At 53.1% G+C, this 25561-nt stretch overlaps 1 protein-coding gene across 1 annotated transcript; it reads left to right on the forward strand.

Moving 5' to 3' along the window:
* Nucleotides 1–1330: 1330 nt before the first annotated feature.
* On the forward strand, nucleotides 1331–25203 carry TMPRSS13 (transmembrane serine protease 13). The gene is made up of 13 exons (XM_004585233.2): nucleotides 1331–1351; nucleotides 10207–10402; nucleotides 11394–11498; nucleotides 13506–13628; nucleotides 14604–14733; nucleotides 17120–17212; nucleotides 18075–18118; nucleotides 19340–19502; nucleotides 20329–20501; nucleotides 22975–23073; nucleotides 24162–24304; nucleotides 24460–24612; nucleotides 25177–25203. Exons 1-13 carry the CDS (start codon nucleotides 1331–1333, stop codon nucleotides 25201–25203), a joined length of 1470 nt encoding a protein of 489 aa, XP_004585290.2.
* Nucleotides 25204–25561: the final 358 nt, after the last annotated feature.

The raw sequence follows: 25561 nt of genomic DNA on the forward strand, positions 1-25561 counted from the left end.
CGGCCACTTGGGACAGGTGCCATTTTCTCAGCTTCCCCAGTCCCACATCTTTGTCTCTGAAGAAGCTGATCTCTGAGCTTTCAAACACTGTGAGCCTCTGCGCCCCCCAGTACCCAGATTCAGGGAGATTCTTCCCCAGGGGGCCCCAACACCCCCTTGGTCTGTGGTTCTCAGCAGAGCTCTGTCAGGTTTGGGGGACACTGAACCCCCTCCTTCTGCTCTTCCTCTCTTGCTTGGAGGCTAAAGACCGGAGAATGAATGAGGAACAGGTGTGAGGCTATGAGTCAGCCAGTGTTTCTGGCAATGGCCTACGTGAACACATTTATGTGTTTGATTTGAATGGGTCAGTTGTGTTTGAAAGCATTTGATTGTTTTCCACAGAGGCCATTCACCGCATGCAGAATTAAGGTCATTTGATTTTAACTTTTTAGAAAGTTTTCAAGAAAAGGGACTGGCATTGTGGCACGCAGGTTAAGCCACTGCTCATGATACCGGCATGACATACCCTAGTGTTGGATGGGGTCCTGGCTGCTCTAGTTTCATCCAGCTTCCTGCTAATGTGCCTGGAAGGCAGCTGAGACTAGCCCAAGTGCTTGGGGCCCTGACACCCATGTTGGGGACCCAGATGGAGTAGCTGGCTTGTTGGCTTTAATGTGGCCCAGGCTTGGCTGTTGAGGCCATCTGGGAAGTGAGCCAGCAGATGGAAGATCTCTCTATCTCTCCTTCTCAAACTGTTACTCTGCCTTTCAAATAAATAACTAAGTGAACAATCTTAAAAAAAAAGAAGAAGAAAAAAGAAAGATTTTCATGGAAATAAAGCAGAGTTCTAGAAAATCATGTGCCAGCCTACATGCTCTGATGTGGAATTGGGACCCACAACCCTTGGGGTTGAAGGTTCATGGTTCCTCCCCAAGTTGGGGCTCTGTGCCTGGCCTGAGACACCTCCTGTGGAGACGAGACGATCTCTCGGGGTGGGGGGTTTCCACCTGCCCCATCTTAGAAGTTCCCCTACAAGAGGCAGCAGGGAGCCCTGGAGGCTGCTCTGGGTAGGGGGGGTTCATACACACCCCTCACTGGGACTCAGTATTCGCTGAGTAACTGGGGTGGCCCCGGACAGGGGAGGAAGGACAGGTCTGGCAAGTTCTGTGTTGTTTATACTACATTCAGGATTACCTCACACATCCCAACCGGCTTCCCCGCCCCATTTGTTGGGGACCGGCCCTCGGCCCTGGAAGCCCCTTTTCCCCACAGGCCCGGGAGTCCAGGGGCTGCCATGGGTCTTCCTGTGGACATGAGCTGAGCTGGGACACTGGCTGCCAGCTCCGAGACCATGGAGAGGGACGGCCGCCGGGTAAGTGTGTCTGCGGGCCCCAGGCCAGAGCCTGGGGAACAGGGCTGGGGCTGGGAGCCAGGTGAGGCAGCTGTGTCCCGTGCTGCAGGTTCTAAGGGGAGTGAGAGGTGCACTGTTTGGCTTGAAGCTGTGCCGCACAGCAGAATCTCCTGGCCCCCTTCAGCTGACTTTGGTTCCTAGAAGGAGCCCCCGGAGAGGACACCACCGAGCTTGGGCTTTGGTAGTGAGCACCAGGGCTGTCTGTGGCCCGTACCCGTGGCCAGGCAGCACTGTGGTCGGGTGTCTGCGTAATGAGAGCTTTCCTTGCTGGAGACTCTCGTCTGGTTTTACTGCCTTGAGGAGCAAAAGTGTTCTAACCGATCATCTTGTCTCCTTCCCTTCCTTGGTTTCCACACCATCCCAGAAACGTGGGACTCCCTGTGTTCTGTTCAACACAGAGCAGATTCTGTGCTCCCCCTCTCCCGCAAACCTTCTTAGTCACTTATTCTTGGGTTTCATACCCTTTATGCTGGGGAAGTCCTGCCTTAGTTCTAACCACATTCCCTCTGCTAGTCTAAGCTCCTCTCTTCCACTGCTGCTCATCTGCTTGTGGGGTGGTGGAGAGCAGCCAGGTTGCCTTGTGGGGGGGCCCGGCAGGCACACGGAACTCCCCCACCTCCGGACCACCAAACTTTGCTCCCCGTGCCTCTGTCCTTCCTGCTGAAGGAAGCCCACCCGGACTCTGACTCCTCTGCTCCACTCCACTGTCTGTGGGTTTGAATAAGATCGGCTAATCCCATGTTCTGCAGGTAGTTGCCTTGTGATCCCTTTTGAAACCCAGACATTTCAACAACCCTAACTGCAATTTCTCCTGCAGTTCTTCCAACCCCTTACAACTTCTTCCCCCCCCCCCCTTACCTGCTGCCTCCCCTCTCCTCTGCTCTGGTCACCACCCCTCCAAGGTCATTAGACCTATTGGGCTTCTAGGGGCTCTAGAGAGCAGAAAAGTGGGGGATCCCTAAGTCGTGGGGAAGTAAGTCCATTGTCCTCCAGCAACAGCCCTGGAGCATCCTCCTGAGTGACTTGCTGAGAGGCTAAACTTGCTGGTTCCTAAACCCAAAGGGGGATAAAGGCTGAGCTGTCTGCCCAGGTCAGAGGTAGACACAGGGCAGGATTAGAGGGAGCCATAGACCCCCATGGGGGTAGGGGGTGGAGGGTTCAGAGGGGCACCAGGTGAGGAGCGGATGTGGAATTGCTGGTGGGAAAACAGGAGCTCTCAGTTCCTTTATGAATGAAGCAACAAAAGAATAGTAGCAGCCACATTCATTCTGGAAGAGCGATCATCCTTTCTTGCCTAAGAATGAAAAAACAGAACCTCCATATCCTGATTTAAGGCTCTTGAATGCACCCCTCTCTAGGGTAGAACTGCCAGTGTGGGGAGCCTGAAACACAGCTGGTAGCTGGGGGAGCTGGAGTTGGGGCACTTGATTGTACTGGCGGCAACAGGTTTCTTAAGACTGACAAAGAACAGACAGGCTGGGGAAATGGGTCCTCTCTAGCCAGGCCTTCCCTGAGGACTCGATCATAGAGACATGCGGTTTATCCCTCTGCTCCAGGAAGGAGTGAGGAAGAGACTGGCTGGTGACTTGAGTCTGGTGTCCTCTGTGCCATCTGCTGGGTGTCCAGAGGGAGCTGGGAAAAACAGGGCCTTCGTCTCAGCTTTGTCACCTTCAAAAGAAAAGCCACGTGTTATGGCGGACAGAGAGCCAAACGTGTCCTGAAGGCAAGCCCGTTGGGCTTTCTGAACCTTGGTTCTACATCCGTGAAATGGGATCACGATGCTACCTGCCTTAAGCCTCCCAGTGGTGTCTTTCCCACGTGGAATGTTCTTCTTGGATAGCTTTGGGCATAGTTGGAGATATGCGAAGCGGATGAACGGACAGAGACACAGAGATTCCGAATATGAGGATTTAGGGTCTCCATCCTCATCGTTGTCTAGGGTCTGAGCCTGGATCCCTATTGGAGCAAGAATCTTCCTGCTGTGCCTCAGTTTCCCTAGTTATCAAAGAAGAAGGTGGGACAAACAGACCCCTGCCCCCCATTCAAAGCTCCTTTCTGGTTCCTGGACAGAGGCCGGGTACTAGGTGGGAGGGCTAACTCACTGATGTAACAGCAACCACTTAGCCTAAGTGTCTTGTTTTGGCAACACAGCTTCTTCCTGGAGTAACAACAGAGGTGGATTGTGCAGGGCCTTTGGGGCAGGCCTTGGTGAAGGTGCCACAGGGAGCCTGGCTTTGTCAGCTAAGTGGAAGCCTAGAGCTATGCACAGTGGGATCCAGGGTGTACCACCTTGGAGCCACATGTCTGTTCTGAAAAACACTGTGCATTCTATGCGTTTTCAGACTGGGCCCAGTGTGGGACGATTTTTGTGGTGAGGATTTTCTTGTCCTGGGTCTTCTTAAGACCTCAGATTGGGTCGTCTTGGGGAGAATGGTTGGGGTCCAGGAACAGGCATGCTCCCCCGAGGGGCCTTGGCAGGAATCTGCAGTGGCAGACTGATGGGCCATCACCTAGTGCCCGAATGTATTGCTGGTGCTCTCGAATGCACCTGGCCAGGTCTACTTTTTGCACACTGCCTTCATCTGACACCTCTGGTACGTGGTGTCACCAGCGCTCAGCTGACACACTCCACTGTGCCTTTCCAGATTGTCCCTTACGACTCAGTGAACAGGAGGGCAGACAGGTAGGAGTGTATACGGTGCTGGAGGCCAGGTACCAAGTGGGAGGGCTAACGACTGGTGTAACAGCGGCCACTTAACCTAAGTGTCTTGTTTTGGTAACACAGCTTCCTCCTGGTGAAACAATAACATAAGTGGACTGTGCAGGGCTGGTGGGGCAGGCCTTGGTGAAAGAACCACAGGGAACTCAGCTTCCTCGGCTAAGAGGAAGCCTTGGCAGCGCCCCCACCCCCTGTCTTGAGAAAGCAGACCCCTCTGTGGGCCACCCGGGGAACCCTCATTACACATTAGCTCTGAACCACAGCTAGTGTTGGCTGGGAAGGAGCACATAGTCACAGCGAGACACAGGCTGCAGTTCTGCCGACTTACACAATGCTCGCTGTCAGCCATGGGCACTCAAAGTCTTTTATAGCATTTGATGATGAATGAATGAATGAGGAGGTGTTTTGATTTTGACCTAATGAGGATCTTCCAAGGTACAGGAGGCACTGAGGACTGGCCCAGGACAAAGCAGGGCCCAGACTTGAAGGTGCCCTGAGGAGATGGACTGGCTGTCATTATTGTCATGGCCACTTGCTACTCTCTGGCTCCAGCAGGACAGCTTTGAATGTGTCCCCCTCACTCCCCACCTGGGGCTCTCAGTGACTACCACACATCTTGCCCAGAGCCCAAGCCACCGCCCACAACAGCAGCCACAGAACCCCAAGAAGATGCCATACCCAATGCAGCTGTGAACTTCAACATAGAGGTCCTCTCCTCCTTGGCATCACTAGCTGGTCCCTAGAAGACCCAGAGGAGACCTTGGGCAGGACACACGTCGGGGGAGGGCTCCTTAACTATCTCCTCTCCTCTCATAGTCTGAGGGACCCCTGAGGGACAGGGTCTCTGCAGGAGCTCAACCCGAGGAAGCCATGGCAGAGAGGGCACTGAGGGCTGAGAGCAAGGAAGGGGTCTTGTGCTTTGCTGTAAGATAGACCTGTATAACTTTGGGCAGAGTATGTGAGTGTTTTGGGCCTCTATATCTTATCTGTAAAATGGGAATAATAATCCTCTGGGGTCCTGGCCAGGAAAGTTGGGAGGAAGTACCCCAAGGCCAGGGCCTTCTCAGCTCTCTCCCTGCCTTTCCATAGAACCCTGCCCTGCCTGCCTTCCTCCCATCCTAGGAAGATTGCAGACAGAAGGGCCCCTCTGTGTTGCGAAGTTGGCAGGAGTTATAAAGGCATTGGCAGGTAGAAGCAGCGACAACCCAGAGCGTGCCCTCTACCACCACCCCTGCCACCGGATATGCAGACAGGACAGGCGGGGCCAGAAATGGCTCAGGACCACTCATGAGATTTGCCTTGTCTCCAGCCCCCTGCACCTGTGGCTGTTGGCAGGTTATGGGAGGGGTTTGTGCCAGGTCCCCTCAAGCAGCCAGCATCCTGACTGCCATTTCCATGTCTTGTGCTCACTGGTAAAGGCCTGGGTTTAGGAGGTCTTTTGGGTTCTGGTCCTGGCTCCACCCTCCTCATGCCATACCTGCTCTGGCTTCTGCTCAGAGGGTGGGGCCACGTGGGACCCCAAGTAGGAGGCTGGAACCTTTGCAGTTGCTGTCCAAGAATGGAGGAAAGGAAATTAATTAGCAATGGGGTAGCTTATACGGCAGGTTAGTTGCCAGGGAGCAGGCTGTGAAATGCCTCAAGAAAGGCAGCAGTGTAGTCTCCTGCTCTTGTGGTCCCTGCAGATGGCAGCTCTTCAACTTCCCACAGTGGTTTGGGTGGAAGTTGAGTTAGGGCTGGTGGTTGTGGAGCAGATAGCCTTCCTCTGGTTGCTGCTTCCCCCTGACGTCCCCAGCTGGCTGCTCTCACTTGGCTCTTTGGTCTGGGAGATCTTCTCTTGACCTGGTCTGCAGGCCTGACCTCTCTCCACCTGCCTTTTCCCTGCAGTCAGGCTCTCCTGATCCAGGGTTTTCACCCTTGGGGAGTATCGCCCATCTGCCTGCTCCTGGCCTCCTGTGTGCCTCTCGTGTGCACCCCCTGTTCCCCCATTCCATGGTTTCCTACTCATTTGATTTTGGGTCTCTCCCCTTCTGCCCTGGGCACCTCTCAGCCCTGTCACCTTCAGGGCCAGCCCTTTCATTCTAGCCCCTTAGTTCCTGCCCATTAATGCATGGGTAACATGGGCAGGATCACCAGGTCTTGCTGGGGTGGTGCCTACACCCTGGGCTGGAGTGTGTCACAGCACTGAGGCTGCCAGCTGATTCAGGAGCTCAAGCTCTCCCTGGGTCCCTCCGAAGCCTCACACAGGAAGGGAATCATGGAGAGCTGGTGGGAAATGTGTGTCATGCAAACCAGGCATGGATTGCCAATTGTGTGTCCTTCATCGTGAAGTTTGGGTGACTACCTACACATGTGTGGGTACCATGCATATCTTCTCATGTGTACACATCTATGTAAACTATTGGTACCGTGTGACTAGCGTTAAACTTAGCTTTAAATTGTATTTCTTATGACCTCATTGGAAGTCCTCTTGGATACACAGGGGACTGGGGGTGGGGAGGATCCATCGTTCTTGCCCCACTTGCCAGTTGAGGACATCGTGAGACTCAAAGGAGATGAAGAGTGTGACGTTCTGCAGAGAGGAGGCTCGTGCTGGAGGCACTGCTGCTGGAGGCTCAGCTTGCTCTTAGCAGCCTTCTTGGAACCAGATCCGTCCTTCACCTGCTGCGTGAATTGGGATATGGTCTTGATCTCCTTGGCCCTCAGGCATGAGGTCTAGGTCAACGGGGCTGAGAACATCCAGGGCAAGACTGAAAGTAATTGAATCAAGTGCTCAGCTGACTGTGGTCTTTGTTATAACTTTTTCATGGCTTCTTGCTGCTTGTCAGGGGGGAGATGGGATGAGCCATGTAACCTGTGTGGAGCGTGTAGTCACTTGTACCAGGGAACCAGGGAGGAAGGGATGCAGCCACGCAAGACTTCACACAAATCTTTATATCTCAAGCCCAGCATTCTTAAACAGACTCCACTGCCCCCAGCTACCGTGACCCAGCTCTGCTGTGTGGCAGTGCTCTGCACCCACCAGCTGTGCCTACCATGCTAGCTCAGCTTTCTGGCTAAGAAAATCGAGATGTGATGAGGTGAAGTCACTTGACCTGTGTCACACAGCTGGGTCAGGGGTAAGGCTAAATTCCAACACAGTCACTATGGTCCTTTTGCTGCTGCTCAGGGTCACTATGTTTGCCTGATCCTGGCTGACCATGGCCTGGAAAGTCCCCCTAAACATAGATCCATGCAGGAACCCCAGCCTTCTTCTCCCAAGTTCCCAGGATGTTCCTGACCCTGTGAGGCCCCATCCCCCATCTCACAGGCCCAGGGCTCTGAGGCAATGTGGCTGCCATACACACATCTCAGAGAGGAAGATGGAACCACTAGGGTTTTATTCCAACTCCAACGGGGCAGAGGACTCAAACACAAATAGGCTGGAGACAGGACCCTGCCTGGGTGGTTCTGAGCTCTGAGCCTTGGCTTTCTTTTCTGTGCAATGGACTTATAAAAGTACCATATCCCAGAGATGTCAGGAGGAGCTTAGGATGCTACAGCTGTGAAAGTGCATCATAAACTTTAAAGTACTCTATGTATTTTATTGTACTGAATCACGGACATTCCCTCTCTAGCTGGGGCAGACATATAGGGAAAGCTGGATAGGCAAGTGCTGCAATGTGTGTACCAAGGCCAAAGCAGAGAACAGCAGCCATTTGTACTGTAACTCCTGAGTGCTCCATGCTGGAAGGAGCTCTCCTAAACATTATTATTTTTAGAGAAAAGTAAAAGACCTGGGTAAAAGTGAGTAGCATAGGGCCCAGGTCTGCCTGACTCTAAACCACGTGGCGTCAGTGGGTACATGTCCATCTGTTTCCATCTCCCCTGCTTCCCTTGCTCAGTCCTGCTCCACCTGAAGCTGCTGGGACTAACTTATCTTTGTTACATAGAAATCTAGTCTCCATCTAGACTAGGTCATGAAAGGGAGACCCTGGCTGCCAGGCTACTGGATTGGCAGCGGAAGCAAGTACCTTTCAGGCCCCTACACACACCCAACTGCTTGATGCATAGCTGGCTGGGGTATTAGATTCCTGCATTCTTGCTCACATCCATTCATGAGCCCCAACACCTGCTGAGAGAGCTGCAGCTGCTCCCACCTCTGGCAAGCTGAGTGTGGCAGCAGCTTGTAACTCCTGGAATTCATCTCTCAACCTCCAGAAAAACAGGCAAGTGACAAAACCAATTACCTCCCACGCCCAAAGAGGAAGTTTCAAGGATAGAACCCTATGGCTGATGCTGTTGATGTGGCTCACACATCCTACTGAGGGAGGACTTACAACTGATCCACTTAGCAACAATGTTAGATGTTTTCAAGCCCAGTGGTAGGTGAGGGATGGAGATGAAAGGCTGGATGTTCACCAGAGAGATCTAGAACTTCTGTACCCCTTTATGTAGCCTTGTGAACAGGGGCTCCCAGAACAGGTGGGCTTCCTCTCCCATTCTTGCTTCCCAGGGTCAAAGTAGTTCTTGGGCTAGGTCTATTTCCAGTTCAGCTGAAAATATTGCTATGGGAACAGGGTCTGAGATACCTATGTGGAGTAGCAGGCAGGTTAGAGGAGTCCTAGGCTGCCAGATAGCAGCAAGCAGAGGATGCTCAAGCCCTCTCCATCCTCCCTGACAACCCACTGGCTCCCTGCCTAGGTGTGCAGCACCAAAGGCATGGGACCCCCAGAAAGGCAGCAGGACCTTCAGTCCTTGATTGCCTGCTTGTGCCAGCTGCTGCACCCTCCCAGCCAACCCTCACCTATGCCCCTGGGAACTAGCAAAACCTTGTGGATGGCCTCTGGACCTGATTTGCTGAGTTCAAACCCTGACTCTGCCACCTTCTAGCTCTCAGAACTTGATCAAATTTCCCAATCTCTCTACCCCTACTTTCCCCTGTGTAAAATAGGGATAATAGGAATTCTTACCTGAAAGCATCATTAAGCAGATTAGATGGGTAAGCACTTACAAAGCACTTGGAGCAGGCTACTTACCGCATAACTGTAAGTGAAACTATTAAAGCTAATTTGATCAATCACTCTGCCTACAGCTATTGAAGGTGGAGGAGCTCATCCAAGCGTGATGGGACTGGAATCTGCTCCTGTTCTTGCCTCTCTGGGTTCCCTGATGAATTGGCAGGGAGCAGGGGCAGAGTATGCATGTGCATGTGTGTGTGAGAATTCTAGCTATGAAGCAGGATAAGGCTTTTTCCCAATAGTGCTCTGTCCACCTTTGACAGCGGCTCATTGTAAGAACAGTCTTCTGGAATCGTACACACTTGCTTGAAAGACATGGATAGCTAGGCTGGGGTGGAAGTGAAGGTGCAGCAGAAGAGATTGCTTCCCCCACTTTGCGCCATGCTTCCTTGATGTAAGGGCTCAGTGTAGAAGTCCAGCCCAGAAGTCTCTTCTCTGGACATGAGCAACCTAAGCAGGTGTCCCAATCACCCAGCAGATGGCTCCCCGGCCTCAGCCCATCTGGCCCCATCAGCATTTCATGAGCACCATGAAAAACTGAGGGCAAGTGACTTTGTAAACAGAAAGCTTTTTTTAAGCTTGCAGTTGTGGAGGTGCAAGGTCAAGGTTAGGTAGCCTCATGTGTTGGGTGTCTGGTGAGATGATGAGAAGAGATGATGGGGCCTGAGAGGAAGGACTGCAAGTGAGCCAGAATGTAGAGAGAACAGCTAGGCCTCCCTAGGCCTTCCTAACCAATTCTCCCACTAGAACTACCTTCTGAGAACCTGGGAACCCATCAGGTGCTCCTCCCAGATTCCACACTTGCATTAATATAATCAAGACTCATGACTGTTGTGTGATTTCAGGGGCCAAACCCAATTCAAGCCATAGCACAGCTCTGCAGGTGCTAGGGTGGGGGGACAGTAGGGACTGGAGACAGTAGGCTCTTTGAACTTCCAATCTGCCCTTGAATATGCCCTTCTCCTCTGGAGGCTTTGCTCAACCCTCAGCCACTTGCCCCAAGCATCCCCAGAGCATTTGTGTCCCTGCTGGGCAGGGCTCCCAGCTGGCATGGGTCAGCAGGGCACCAGCCTGAGAGATGCTCTGTGTTCTGCTTTCAGAATGCTCCCCCGGCGAGGGTGTCTCCAGCCCGGACACCCCCTTCCAGGTCATCGTCGGGTGGGTCACCATCTTCCAGGTCAGCCACCGTGACACCCTCCCCAACAAGAGTGTACCTTGTCAGAACGACACCAGTAGGGACTGTGCCAGTCCGGGCATCTCCCACCACCTCAATGCCAGCCACCAGGGAGGCCGCAGGTAAGGAGGGATGTGGGGCTGGGGTGGGGGACAAGGGGAGACACGGAAGTTGGCACCAGGTGGGGAGGAAATGAGAGCTAGCACTCTGGCAACCCAAGCAGGTGAAGGTGCGGGACAGTTAGGCAGACAATGAAGGAGCTGAGGGAGAAGAAGCACACAGGAAATCACACTTAGAAACCCAAGATAGTGAGAAATGAGGAGCCAAGGGAGTAGGGCATGGGCATCCAGGTCCATTGGGGCACCTGGAACACAGGAAGCTGCCAAGACAGGCCTGCGCCCTGGCTGCAGTGGAGGGCGGGGCTCTGGTGAAGTTCTTGCCTTGGTCTGCCCTGTGTGTCTGCCAGGGAAGCTGTGTCCTGGAAAGGAGCAAGGTCGTGATCACGCAGCCATGTTTGGGTTCAAGGAGGCCAGGGAGGCATTCTGACCAAGCTGACACCTGGTCAATCCTGCCCCCTACCCCATCCCAGCTTTCCGAACTGTTGACTAAATGGTTCAGCTGCAAGAAGTCAGAAGGGCAATGATCTCTGAGAATGGCTCTGTTCTTAAGGAACTGGCTTCTGCCCATCTCATCATCGCCCTCTTCCCACCCCCAGACTTCATACCAGTTCCCTCTCTCCTCCCCACCACGAGCCAGAAGGGCTGGGTGCTGTCTGATGCTGGCCAAGGCTTGGGCCCAACCCACAGTCATGCCTTCGCCAGGGTGTGTGAATACTTGGTGGTGATGGGGGGCGGAAAGGCTTTGGAGTCAGATGCCCTGCTGCTCACCAGCAGAATAGGCTCGGATAGCCTATTTCACATCATGAGCTCAGTTCCTTCATCTGTAAAATGGGCCTTAGGAGCCTCAGCTCACAAGCAGACAAAGAGAATTCAGAGGGTGCAGGCTGGACCAGAGGAAGAGTGGTTATCCGATTCTGGGTTACAGTGGTCTGCTTCCATCCGTCGTCTCCTTCCTCCATGGCCTCACCCTCCCCTGCCATTGACCTGCTCCTAGGTACCAGCATGCCCAAGTTTTCCTGGCAGGAGAGCCAGAAGCGGCTGCCGCTCATCGGTTGCGTCCTCCTCCTCATCGCCCTTGTGATCTCGCTCATCATTCTCTGTGAGTTTGAACAGAAGGATGGGATGGGTTCTGGTCATTGCTGGGTGGGACTAGGCACAGGGGTATGCAGCAGGAACCGCATGGGGGATCCCATGCTGGGTCCACAGAGGGACCCTCCAGTACATAGCCTGGGATCGTGGTCCTTCCAGGCTCCTTGGAGGTGGTTGGGTGAAGGGTGCAGGTGTCACGGTTCCTGGTCTTGGTCTCATCTTTGTTACTGACTCAGGTAAGTGACAGGATCATTCCAAGCACATCCACTCCTTTCACCTGCTCTGTGTCCCGGAAGATCTCATCTGGATTTTACTGGGTTATGAAGCATCCATGGAGATGGACATGATGTCTGATGCAAAACCTTACTCTGCAAGGGCTAGTTACAGAGCAAATTAGCCAGCCAACCATGAAAACCCTGGGAAAGTGCCTCAAGATGCTCTCTTAGTAGCACAAGTGGCTGAGAAGTTTCAGCTCCCTGCTGAGTTCTTCCTCTCTCTTGGGGAAAAGGTATCCAGGGCTCGAAGCTCAGGCATCCTGGCACAAGGAGCCATCTTAGCAGGACTAGGAACATACGGCATGCCATCCTACCCTTAGAGCTAGGGAGGATTCCAGCCAGTGGAACCCGAGGGTAAGGAGAGAGAGGTGATGGCCGAGGGAGAGGGGCAGGGGCCAGGTGGTGAGAACAGGCAGTGTGCCAACAGAACAGCGCATCAGCGCTAGGCAGACCTGCCCAGGCATCCTGGCCCCACACTTGCTTGCCTTGCAACCCTCCAGTGAATGGCTTTTCTGAGTGTATTTCCCTATCTGCTGCCCAGACAGTGGCATCACTGTCACAGGGTACATAGAGACCTCAGCACTCTCACATTGTATTGATATGAGACCACCTGGGGCTGGAGTTTGCTGCCTAGCCCTGGTTTCTCATCACAGGGACCCTCCGCTCCACGAGAGCATGGGAAATGACTCCTGGAGGGGCAGGCAGCACCCAAGGGTGCTGGGCTTGCCCATTGCAGCAATAGCTGTTAAGGCAGGGGTAGCTTCTAGCTTTTCCTGAAGTGACCACTGGCTGTTTGTTGTAGGGCGGGTCCTCCAGACCTCCCAGGGCCAAGGAGGTGGTATGACATATGCAGGCTGCCCAGCAACTATATGGTGGTACTAGGATGAGAGCCAGGTCTCCTCCCAAACCCCTATCCCAAGTGCTCCCTTCTACCCACCAGAGTCGCCAAGTCATAGCTTCAAGAGCTTGCTGTAGGTTCAACATTTAGGGCACAGAGTGGGCAATCCCTAGGCCTGCATGTTAGAAGACTTGAAAGGGCCATCATACCAGATGGCCTTGAGCTTGGGAGACTGAGAGCTTGGTGGGCCCAGTGAGAAGACTGGGGATAGAGAGATAAGAGGAAGGGCTGGGACTCCTTCCTGTGAGGGTCCCCAGGGAAAGGTGCCTCTGAGTAGCAGTGGGGGTGACAGTTCCTGCCCTGAACCAAAACTGTTGCTAGAGACCATGTCAGGGAGCTGACTGCTCAAGTGGTTTGTTAAGAAGTTGTTTTCTTCTAGGCCTCATCTGTGCACTTGGGAATTGGCTGCCTGGATTGCACACTGTAGAGATGGGCAGTAGTAGGGTCAGGGCTGAGCAGAGAGGATTATGGCTCAGCAGAGATGGGCTGGGGGCTCTCAGAGTGGGCTTGGGTACAGATTGTTCTCTGGTCACCACCTTGGCCAGTGTGTTCATAGGGAAGCCCCCACAGTGCCACAGTGGTACCCACCTCCATCTCCCTCTCCCTTTCCCTCTCTGTTTCTCTCGGGGCGGCTGGCTGCTCGAGTCTGCCTGGTGCAGGAGCTTTTTGGAGCATTCCACAGCAGTCCTGAGCAGCCTTTCTCTCCACACAGATGGGGGACGAAAGCCCCAAAGTCCAAGAGAGATTGCAGGTCGGTGTCTCCGAACCCCCAAGGGCCTTGGGCTTCTTACAATCTTGTCTCTGGGGCTAGTGGTGACCCAGGCACCTGCTTCTTTTGTTCCAGTCCACTTCTGGCGGGGCCACACGAGGATCAAGTATAAAGAGCCAGTGGAGAGCTGCCCCAGCCATGCCGTTCGCTGTGATGGGGTGGTGGACTGCAAGCTGAAGAGCGACGAACTGGGCTGTGGTAAGGAGGCCCAATAGGAAAGCATGTGTGTATACATATGTATGCACATGAGTGCATTGCCTACATGCATGTATGTGTACATGCATGTGCATATGTGTATATGAGATGATTGTGTACATGTACATGTATGCATATATTTGTATATGTATTAATGTGTGATGTGTGCATATATGTGCCCATGTGAGCATTGTGTGCATAGTACATATGTGTATGTGCATACTGCACAGGTATGCATCTGTGTATAAGTGTGTGCACGTATTCTTGCAACTCTAAACTGTGTGCCAGTGCAACAGCAGGCAACGGACAGGGCATCAGAAGATCTGGGTTTTACTTATAGCCAGCTTGGATTTGAAACCTGGCTTAGTGCTATGTGTCTTAGATGAGCCACTTCTCTTCTCTGGGAGCTGCAGTCTCGTAAATTGTAAAATGAATGGCTTGAACAGGTCCCCTGATGGCTCCTGGCTATCAGACTGAGCCAAATAGAGCAGCTCTGGCTGTAGGTGGGCATTGGTCCAAAGTCCTCGTCTGACATGTTACCTCTGATGATCACCTCCAGTTTCTTGAAAGTCTAGTTGTAAACAGCTCACCCTGATGCACACAAACATCTTTCTGAGCCAAGACCTTGAGAGGAGGGGATGACCAAGCCATCGGTGACTGAGCCTGTCCTGGGGAAACGCATCCAATCACGGACCTTGTGATTCCCCTTGTCCTTGTCCTGCCAGAGCCTGCCCCTCCTGCCAGCTGTGCCTTCTGGGACTCCCCAGCCTGCCACAGTCCTCCCAGGATGCTGCCTTAATGACCACATTGAACTGCTGAGTTCTAGCTGATCATGGCTGCTGGGGCCAGCCTCCCAGACCTCTCCCAGCTCTCAGCAAGGAACCTGGGGACTGGACTGCTTCACTCTACTCCTCCTGCAAGAGCTGGCTATGGCCTTGGAGCTAAGGCTCTGCCCTGCCCCCTTTTCTTGCCCGACAGTGAGGTTCGACTGGGACATGTCTTTGCTGAAAGTCTACTCTGGATCCTCCCACGAGTGGTTGCCCGTTTGCAGCCACAGCTGGAACGACTCCTACTCTCAGAAGACTTGCCGACAGCTGGGTTTCGAGAGGTGAGCCTCCTCCGGGGGTCCTGATTTCAGGCGGTAGCTCAGGCACTTTGCAGAACCCTTGTGGTGAAAAGGCCTGGGACACCTCACTGACCTCAGCATCTCAGGGCCCCCTGAGTCCTTCAAAAAGACACTGACCTTGGATGCCCTTGAGTCTGAGGCAGGCTGGTCCCACAAGGCCCCCGTGATGATGTATGTAGCTACAATAACATCAGGCTGCTATGTGACCCCAGCACCTTCATGTCTTTGCCATATTTAATGGTTCTGCCCCATCCTTCCATGATGGCCCCCTGTGTGCTAGGTGGGCCTTATCTTTTTACATCACTATGGCCAAGCCCTTGGGTAGACCTTGAGACAAATTAATTACGAGATGGTGGGAACTCATCAAATGGGAAATGGTAGGGGCAGATGTGGCTAGGCCAAGTCATCAAAATCTCGGGCTCTGAAGATCTGAAGCCAAGACGCCCATGCTAGTGGCCTTCCTCTAAGATTGGAAGACATCTTTCTCCATCTTAGCCTGAGAGGTTAGAAGTTTTTGTTTGTTTGTTTGTTTGTTTGTTTGATTGATTTTTTGAGGACACAGAGAGACAGAACTTCCGTTTGCTCATTCATTCCCAATTTCCCACAATAACCAAAGCTGGACCAAGCCAAAGCCAGAAGCTAGGAACTCAGTCCAGGTTTCCCATGTAGGCACAAAGACCCTAGTACTTGAGCTGTCACCAGTGCCTCCCAGTATGTGCCTTAGCAAGTAGCTGGAGTCAGAAGCAGAGTTGGGACTCAAACCTAGGCACTCCATTGTGGGGTGGCAGATACTCCAAGTAACATCTGAACCGCTAGGCCAAGTTTCAGCCTGGGATTTAAGCTGAGTGGTTCTGGAGCTCACCAAAGTGAATGAGGTTGTGGAGAGAAGGGTCTGGGGTCTCACTTGGGTTCTCTGTGAAAGAAGCACCTGAAAGCCAGGAGCTGGAGACTGGCACCTGGAACTAGTTCTGCAGAGCCTCTGCTGCCCCAGGGCCATGGTCTGGGGCAGCGTGATTCGTGGATCTTGAGGGGTAGGGGAAGCTCTGGGCATCCTTCACCCACAAGCAATGGGGCCTCTTGAAAATCTGGGTCTTTCTTGAGCATGCAGATATCTGTTGCTTACTCAGAGATCATTCCTTGAGCTTTTACCATGGGCTAGTGGCTCTGTGTGGTGCCCAGATGCCAAAGACCCCTGTTACAGTGTGGGTGAAAGGCTTAAACTGACAATGCTTAAACTGACAAAGGCTTAAACTAGCACAATGCTGTGTGATGAGCAGGTTGTGTGGGAAGTGCTGGGGATACAGGACAGAGAAGGTGCCTAGAGAGAACACAGAAGGATCAAGGCCTCTGGGAAGCACAGTGCCATGTGTGAAGGCCTTGCTTCAGGCATAGGCATACCTCATTCTTCTAGTTCCTGGCAGACAGTGCAAGGATCAGCGTGTAAAAATGCTCCCCTCACTCAGCATCTTTGGGATTAGGATGCAGAGCCTGCTTAGCCAACAGCCAAGGTCATCCTCAGGTACACTGTGCTCTCAGAAACACCAGCATGCTTGTTCAAGGTTTTCAATTTTTCTCTTAATTAATCAAGCAATTAGTCAATTAGCTAGAAATGAAGAGCGGGGAGAGAGAAAGAAGGATCTTCCTTCAGTGATTTCACTCTCAAATGCTCAAGGTTCATGGCAGCTGGGGCTAGACCTGCCAAAACTAAAAGCCAGAAATGCAGTCTGGGTTTCCCATGTAGGTGGCAGAGACCCAGCTATGTGTGCTATCGCCTGCTGCCTCCTAGGGAGAGGAAGAGCAGGAAGCTAGAGTCAGGAGTTGAAGCCAGGCACTGCCAGTGGATGTGGCATCTTAACCTCTAGGCCAACACCTGCTCCAAGTACTGAAACCTTAATGTGCAAACCAATGACCTGGTGACCTGTAAAATGCAGATTGGGTTCAGTGGGTATAGGGTGATGTGGCTGGTACATGGACCTCAATGTGGATGGAAAAGGGCTGGACTAGTGTTTCCCAATTCCCAGCATGCACAGGTACCACCTGACAAACCAGTTGAAACACAACCTGCCAGGCCCATCTAGAATTTCTGATTCGGCCAGTGTGGGTTGGGGCCTGCAAATTCACCTACCGACTTTGCTGGGTGATGCTACTGGGACCAGACTTGGAGAACTGCTGAGCCAGTGCACAGCATGCAATCCATGGGTGGGCTCTGGCCATGTGGAGCCCTGACTGCCGCCTGGGCCAGTAGCTGCTGTCCTACCCACCGCTGGCAGCCTCTGTCCATGGGACTGGTGGGAACTTGGACAGCAGTGGGGGATGCAGTTGCGCTCCACTTGCTTGGGCTCATTCTTTTGTCCCTCCTCTCCCACAGTGCTTATCGGACAACCGAGGTGGCTCACAGGGACTTTAGCAGCAGCTTCTCTGTCTCTGAATACAACTCCACCCTCCAGGAAAGCCTGCACCGGTATGGAATGGTGGGCCATACTACCTGTTTGAGAGTGGGGGTCTGGGGTTGGTGGACCATGGAGGAGGACTTAAAAGCCTAGAATGAATGCTCAGGCCTCACTGACAGCACCGTCTCATAATAGCAAAGGTCTTAGGAGCCTTGGGGAAGACCAGACCCTCAAGGTTAGTGATAGCCCAAGGTTAGTTAATTACTAAATTGCCTTTCTGAGACAGCTGGGTGACCTTGGAGCCATTCTTCAGCTGGATTTGGGCTGAGAGTTTCTGCAAGGGTGCACTTGGTGTAGGGAAGTGTAAACATTTCTGCTGGGAGTGGGATGCCGAGTATAAAAAGTCAGCCAAAGAAGCCCACTGGGGGCTTTAGCCTCCTATTCCTCTGTAGTCCCTCCCTTGAGAGAGGAGCATGGGGGCAGACCCCCAGGAGCCTTGTTTACCCTGTGGGGACAGAGAGCAAGCAGTGCTTAGAAAAAGGGGCAGTAAGGGACAGTTTGTTAGGCAGGGCATCTACTGCCTGCTCCTGTTCCACCAAGGAGCCACCTGTTCAGCTGTTCCATGATGCAGGCACAATGAAGTCCTGGGTTCAAAGAACCTGGATCTGGCCAGCGTGTATCATCCACTCACTGCCAGAGACTCAGAGGGTAACAGATGAGGGTGGAAATGATCCGCACTGAGTTCTCCCCATTTCCAGAGACAACACTGGAAAGGAGATTGTCCTTCTGGGAAGAGGAAGGTCAGGCTCTCCACCTTGTGCCAAAGGGAGCTTCCTTGGGAAGGAGACAGGAACTAAACAAGTCAATCAGGAAGACTACCCGAAGGAGTCAGTTAATGCACCCCTTTCCTATGTTCTGTATCTCTTCCTGCAGGTCTGAATGCCCTTCCCAGCGGTACGTCTCTCTCCAGTGTTCCCGTAAGACACTCTTTTTCCTGCATTGTGACCATGTGGAGTGGGAATGTGGGGCAGAGGGTTGGGCTGGCCTTGGGGTCTAAGCCAGGAAAAGACCTGTTTCAGGGCAAGGATTCCCATAAGGCATGGGTCAGCCCAGAGTAACTTCTGCTCCTAGCATGCGCTGCCCAATAATCTCTCTCCTTCCATGAGGGTCCTTTGAATGCTTCTTGCTGGATTCTGGGCAGGAGAAGGTGGACTGGGAGAGCACCTGCTATCTCAGTGTAAAGCTTCAGTCTCCACAGACAGAACTAGCTGGAGATCTGGCTCCCTAGCCAGAGCTCCTCTCAAAGAGATGGGGACTCATGCCCAGCACCCTCCAGCAGCCGCCCTCCTGGAATGACTCCCTGCAGAATAGGCTGGGGTGAAAGGCTCCTAATAGCACTGAATGGCCATTGGAGACTCCATGGCCCCCACTTGTGCACCTCAGTTCTATTTTCCTTTGGTTTTGAAATGACTGAGATTCCCCATGATTCTGCTCATCAGTGCAGGGCTGTGTTAGAATCAGTCCACTGTGATGCAGAGGGTTAAGCCTGCCGCAGGGGGGCCAGTTCAAATGCAGCTGTTCCGCCTCCAACCCAGCTTCCTGCTGATGCATCTGGGAGGCAGCAGAAGAAGCCCACATCCTTGGGACCCTGCCACCCATGTACATGGAAACCCCACATAGAGTTTCTTGTGCCCAGCTCCAACCTGACCCAGCCTTGGCCGGCACAGCCATTTGGGGAATGAACCTGCAGCTGGAAGGGTGCTCATCCTGTCTACCCCACTCTCTGTAGCTCTTTAAAGATTTCAGATAAATCTTTTAGGAAACAAAGTTTTTGTGTACTTTTTTTAGAGTAGAATCTATCCACCCGATGGCAGCCCTGGCATTCTGTGTCACAAACCTCAGGCCCAGTAGGAGGCCAAAGCATGGGCCATTATGAGCCTTTGTTGAATTACCGAAAGAACGATTCAACAGAAAGAGGGCTGCCTAGAGTCAAATCTCCAACCTGGCAGGGGATGGCTGTGCTGGAGGAAAGCAGCTAGACTCCATCAGATTCAGGGAGTGAGGCCATTGTGGGTGGAAGAATACCTGTCATTCTGCACAGGTCGGCTCCAGGCTGAGTGTGGCAGAGGCTCTGAGAGAAGCAAAGCTCACCACTGGTCTATTCTGCTTCCTGTCCACTCCCCCAACCCCGCCTCCAGACTGTGGACTGCGAGCCATGACTGGGAGGATCGTGGGAGGGGCCCTGGCTCCTGAGAGCAAGTGGCCCTGGCAAGCCAGTCTGCACTACGGTACCACCCACATCTGTGGGGGCACGCTCATTGACGCCCAGTGGGTGCTCACCGCTGCCCACTGCTTCTTTGTGTAAGTCTCTGAGGTGGCAGGTGACTCATGGGGTGTCAGCAGGAAAAGGAGTGACCACACAGTGACCTTTCTGTGCGGGAGGACTCTGGTTGCGATCCTGGCACGCTCAGTGCAGGTGTGGCTGCGATGATCCCTTGAGGGGCAGGATTGGGGGGCAAGGCCCGAGGGTGAGAAAAGGCCACGATGATACTCAGGAAAGTAGGACAGCTGGGCAAGGGCGCCTGTTCCTGAAGAACAGAAATTAGAGCTTTGGGTTTGGTTTCAGCTTCCTGTACTTGTAGTTAAAACTTGCAGGAGAAGGGTCTGGGAAATCTGAAACTGTAGGACAGGGCTTGACAGAAGACCATGCCATAAGCTGAGCCACCAGCCAGCCTTGTCCCCTGGAAGGCCCAAGCCCCATCTGACAAGCAGAAAACAGGTTCTGGGCCAGGCGCAGGAGCATCAACTTCCCCAATATGAGTCTCCCTCAGGCCACTGCATCCTGTCAAAGTCTCTACAGGTGCAGAGGGGTCCGTGATGAGATCTACTACCCCCTGCCCCCACCCCACTTTCAATCCTTGGAGACACAAGAGGAAACCCTGGGTGGGTGGGGGGAGCCCTATCTCATGTGTGCCTCCCTCTATAGCATGGCAAGGTACAGAGTGGCCTGCTCAGAATGCCTCCTGGGGTGGAGAGGGGTGCTATGGCCTCCTGGAAGAAGACAGAAGGTCCCCTTCTGAGGCTGTCCCATCCATCCTCCCATCTCCAAGCTGGTATTTGGGGCTGCAGCTCCCTGGGTACCACCCTCAAGCTCTGCCAGGCAGGTAACCAGCCCACACTCTTGCAGCACCCGGGAGAAGATCCTGGAGGGCTGGAAGATATACGTGGGCACCAACAACCTGCACCAGCTGCCCGAGGCAGCCTCCATCTCCCAGATCATCATCAACGGCAACTACACTGATGAGCAAGACGACTATGACATCGCTCTCATCCGGCTCTCCAAGCCCTTGACCCTGTCTGGTGAGTGACAATGTGCCCCCAGTTGCACCCAACCAAGCCCTGAGAGTCCTAGAAGTGATGATGTGGGGCACTTTGACTTTATAGTTGGGTAAATCGAGGCCTAGGGAGCTTGAAAGACTTATGCCCCAAATGATACAACTCGTATCGCCAACTGATGACAGAGCCAGGGCTTGGACACTGGTCTGCATCAAGATGCATGGATTGAATTGTTTTGCTAGTCTCAGCTGAGCACTTAGGGTCAGACACTGGAAGTCATTTTACAGACACTATTTCATTGGTTCCTCCCAACTAACTGACCAACCCGGCAAAGCAGGTCCTATTAATAGCTTCATCTGACATAAGAGGAAAATGAGCCTCAGAGAGCCAGAGAACTCCCTGAAGCTACAGGTAGAAGGTGGCAGCTCCAGGGTGGGATCCAGCTCACTGTGACTCCCAAGCAGTGCTCCTACCCTTGGGCTCCAAACTGACAAATTGCAAACATGGCAGCTAAGAATGTGGGCTGCACCCACCCTCAGCCAACTGCCATGTAGGTGAGCCCAGGATCGAGAGAGGCTACACACAGGTAGTGCTAAAGTCCCTGGGTCAAAGAAGGCCTCCTTCATTGACTAGCTCATTTATGAGGTCCTTGCTGTGTGTGCTACTATGCAACCAGTTCTGCAATTGCAATGACAAATAGAGCCAGCAAAACGCACCAGGGCAAGTCGGGGAGCCCAGTGATGATGAGGGGAGCGCAGAGGAGGGTGAGCTTGCCCAAGAACAGATAGTGCAGATATGCAGAGGGTACCCCAGAGGGCCCCGAAAGGATGTGCTAGAGAGCAGCAACCAGGTTGTTCAGGTGGAGGAAGAACAAAAGAATGGCTCTCTGGTTGATCCTTCCATTTTTGTGTCCTGAACCTGTGAGCTGATGCTTCCTGGCACATTCATTACGGGGGTGGTGCTGCTGTGAGTCAGAGCTGTGAGCTCATCACAGTGGGGTGAGGAGGAGGTTCTCTAACAGCTTGCTTGGGCAGGGCTGGCCCAGACCCATGCTTAGTTGTGGCCACACCCACCCTCCAGCCACGCCCACACAGCCACGCCCACATCGCCACACCTCCAAAGCTACACCCTCCAGCCTTGGTGGGGGCTCAGATATGAGCACATACATATATACATCCAGGGGCACAATTCCTCTCAGCCTTGTAAAACCCACATTCCATTAGACTTAACGCCCAGATCTTACCTGCTGTCAAGACCCCTTATCATTATTTGACATTCTAAAAGCGAAGTCATTTCTAAAACCAAATGAAAGTCCTCATCCTGTGGCCAGTGCCTTCCGGCTTGTGAAAGTTCCTCCTCCAGGCTCTGATAAACCGTCCTGGGCAGGAAGCAGACCCTTAGTTCAAGAATCATAGTGCAGATTCACGTTGGACCATGTGCCCTGCTTTTTGGTTCAGAAATCAGGCCAGATCTTCTGAAATTCATTTGGTAGGCTTCGCACCTGGGAGTCACAGCTCTCTCTGGAAAAGCATGTGAAAACTCACTGAGAAATCGAATTCCCTACATAAGTGGGATATCTCTCAATGGGCATTTAGCAGTGGTACACAGAAAATAATGGATGTAGACTAGAAATCAGGTTTTCCTTTGTTGGTGAATAATGCATCATTTTATCCCTTCATTTACTTTCTATGTGCTTTCTAGCAGACAGAACACAGTAGGTGTCAATGTTTAAAGCCCAGTGTATAGGACTGAGCATTCATTCATCCTCCCTCTCTGTTTCTCTCCAGGCTGTCTACTTCTCCCTCTAACTCAATGTTTGCAGACAGGAGGCTGCAGTGAGCAGCAACAATTGCTAATGCTACAAACATCCTGTCTATGCGTGCCTCCTCCAACCTGATATCTGGTGGTCAGTGCTCTCTATCAGGGACTCCAGTTCCCAGAGAGAGCTTATGAGGTGGTCCTCGATGGCCACTTCTCCATCCTTCTGGGTGTGGGGACAACTGTGCTGTTTTTCGGTCAGTGCCTAGGGCTGTGTCCTTCTCGGGGAGGCATCTCACCCTGGGTCAGTTGAACATTTTTGGGCGAATCATGGGCCCTGGCCAGCCAACAGATAGCCTCCCACCAGGTCACAAGAGCACCCAGGAAGTGTGGCCTGCAGCTGTTCTGTTCCCTCCAAGGGAAAGGCAGAGGGGAGGCTCAGCCAGGAGAGCTGGGCTTGGTAAGGAGACTTGGCAGCTCTCAGTGTTTACTTGGCATAAGAGAGCTTCTAAGCATCTGTGCATGCCCAAAGTGGCAGCAACTCAGAGAGGAATGGTTCTGGGCATCTGGCTACAGGTTAGGATAATGTGATGGTGTTTTTGGTCCAGTTAGCCCAAGACCCTGGAGGATTCCTCACTGCTCTGGGGCTCCTAGAATGTTAAGATCTTGCTCCTCTGTGTCCTGTGTTCGAATCCCTCCAGCCTTGCTCGTTCACTGATGTCTTGCGGTCACATTGCAGCTCATGTGCACCCTGCCTGCCTCCCCATGCATGGACAGACCTTCAGCCTCAATGAGACCTGCTGGATCACAGGCTTCGGCAAGACCAAAGAGACAGATGGTGAGAGCAGAAGCACTGTATTGTGTGTGCATGTGCAGGTCTACACGTGTGCATGTATGGAGGTGATGTGTATGCAGAGGAAGCTTATGTGGGTGAGAGTTTGGGTTGACAGATTCAAGGGTCTATGTCTGAATGTATATGTATTTATATATGCATATGTGTATATGTATATGCCAGCATAGGTGGTATGGCAAGACCACCCAGAGATCCCTGTAGGGGAACAAGTTGGTTCATGGCTTACTGCAATGGAGGATGCGGGGTGAAACACCACAGGGAGTGTTGGGAGTTTGTCATTGCATCGGTGTGTTTTGAGGAGGGTTCAAAGATGTGGGACTTTTCTCTAGACTGGATGCTGTCGCAAAGGGGGCAACTCTGTGATTGGGAATCTTAGTAATTTTTTCTGGAAGGAGGGAGAAATCCAAAGCCGTGATTGCTAATGAAGAAGCTGGCACCTGCAATGTCAGGAAGAAGGGATATTGGGTGTTTTGAGGTTAGCATCGTGACCCTGTGCCAAAAGGCTGTTGCTTTGCCCCAGCTCATCCTGATCACAGGTGACTTGCTGACTGTCAGTTCTTTAAAAGCCTCTACGTTCCCCCAGGGGATGCCTCAGCAGCACTGGTGGCATGGTTATACTCAGGCCAATCCCCAGCAGCAGGGCTGCTTTTCCATGGCTCTGTGTGATGGTATGGCCACAGCCCTCTTCCAATACAAGCCCAGCCACCAGCTGAAAGGCACACAGTTCTTTGATACTAGGATTCTCCACCTGCAAACTGATCAGTAAGGCTCATCCTCTGTAGGGCATGTGGTTTCCGAAAGGACCACAGTGCTCTGAATGTAGGTGGGTGTGGCCAGGGAGGCTTCCTAGCGCATGCTCGCATGCTCGAGTAGGTCTGTTTCATGCAGTGAGTCGTGTCTGGCACCTGAGTGAGTTCCCTTGTGTCCTGGTGTCCAATCACATAGCCCAAGCACAGGCAGGATGCTCGCTACTCCCAGGAGGCTAAGTCTCAGTCTTGCGGGGGAGGGGCAGCTGGAGGTCCAGGAGCTCATCAGCTGCCCACCCCCTCTCCTCCATCCCAACTTCACTGAAGAGAAGACATCCCCCTTCCTCCGGGAGGTGCAGGTCAACCTCATCGACTTCCGGAAGTGCAATGACTACCTGGTGTATGACAGCTACCTCACCCCAAGGATGATGTGTGCTGGGGACCTGCGTGGGGGTAGGGACTCTTGCCAGGTGAGGCAGCAGGGCTAGGGCTCAGGGCCTGGGATCCTGGGGTGGAAGGAGGCTGGCGTGTTGGGGTTGATGCAGGAACTGGGCTGCATCCTTTCCAGAGCAGAGTTTACCTCTCTCCCCTGCTCCCTGGCTGACATACTCACTCTTCCCTTCAGGGAGACAGTGGGGGACCTCTTGTCTGCCAGCAGAACAGTCGCTGGTACCTGGCAGGGGTCACCAGCTGGGGCACAGGCTGTGGCCAGAAAAATAAGCCTGGGGTGTACACCAAAGTGACCGAAGTCCTTCCTTGGATTTACAGCAAAATGGAGGTGAGTGCCTAGCACTGGGCACTGCACTGGGCAGTCTGGTTATCTCTAGAAATGGGAAAGCCTGTGAGGAAGCCCAGGCCCTGATAGGAGCACAGGAAGAGGTCCTCTCAGCTTGAGTGTCCAGAGACACATCACATGTTGGGTCTGCTGTCTGTCTGTCTTAGTTTCCTTCCGGTCCCTCTAGAAGGGCCTCCCTCTAGGGCAAGAAGCAGAACCTTAGGACCCAAGCTCCACCCCTGCCCTTCCTGGGCCGTCTGTCTACACTGGGGAGCAGGCAGTGTCATGACCAGCCCTTCTGTCCTCTTCCTAGGGAGAGGGTAGAACCGTGAGGACCACAGAGGGTCTGGAGTGGGGGTCTCCAGGGCTGAGTGCAAAGGGCTGTCAGGACACTGAGGTGCTTCTTCTCTCTTTCCTGTCACTCTCTTCCAAAGGCAGAGGGAGCTGGCTGACAGCTGGGTTGGGTGTAGACCCAGGACCCTCACCTGGGAGAGAGTGGGAGGGCATCTCTACTTACCCAAAGCCCAGCCTCACCCTCACTGCACTCTCCTGATCACTTTTTCCTAGAGTGAAGTGCGCTTCCGGAAATCCTAACCGAGGTCCTGCCTCCCCACTTGCAGCATGGACTGCTGCAAACACTCAGGCCCAGGGACCCTCGGCCATATGAAGCATTTTTGGGCACCTGCATGATTCCCACCTCCACTGTGTGCCGCCATGTGTGTGTGTGTGTGTGTGTGTGTGTGTGTGTGTGTGTGTGTGCTGCTCTTCCACATTCTGCAGGAACCAGGACAGCTGCCAGCTCCCTCCAGAACCCCAGACTGGGCACCTTCTGCAGACAACAGCCAGCACCATGGATGTTCCCACAGAGGGGTCCACAGACAAAGAGAGGAGGTAGAGTCCAAAGAGAGCCCAGAGAAAGGCCTGGAAGGTGACCTCAGTAATTCCAGCTGCT

This window comes from Ochotona princeps, chromosome 4, assembly GCF_030435755.1.
Source record: "Ochotona princeps isolate mOchPri1 chromosome 4, mOchPri1.hap1, whole genome shotgun sequence".
NCBI classification, from domain to species: Eukaryota; Metazoa; Chordata; class Mammalia; order Lagomorpha; family Ochotonidae; genus Ochotona; species Ochotona princeps.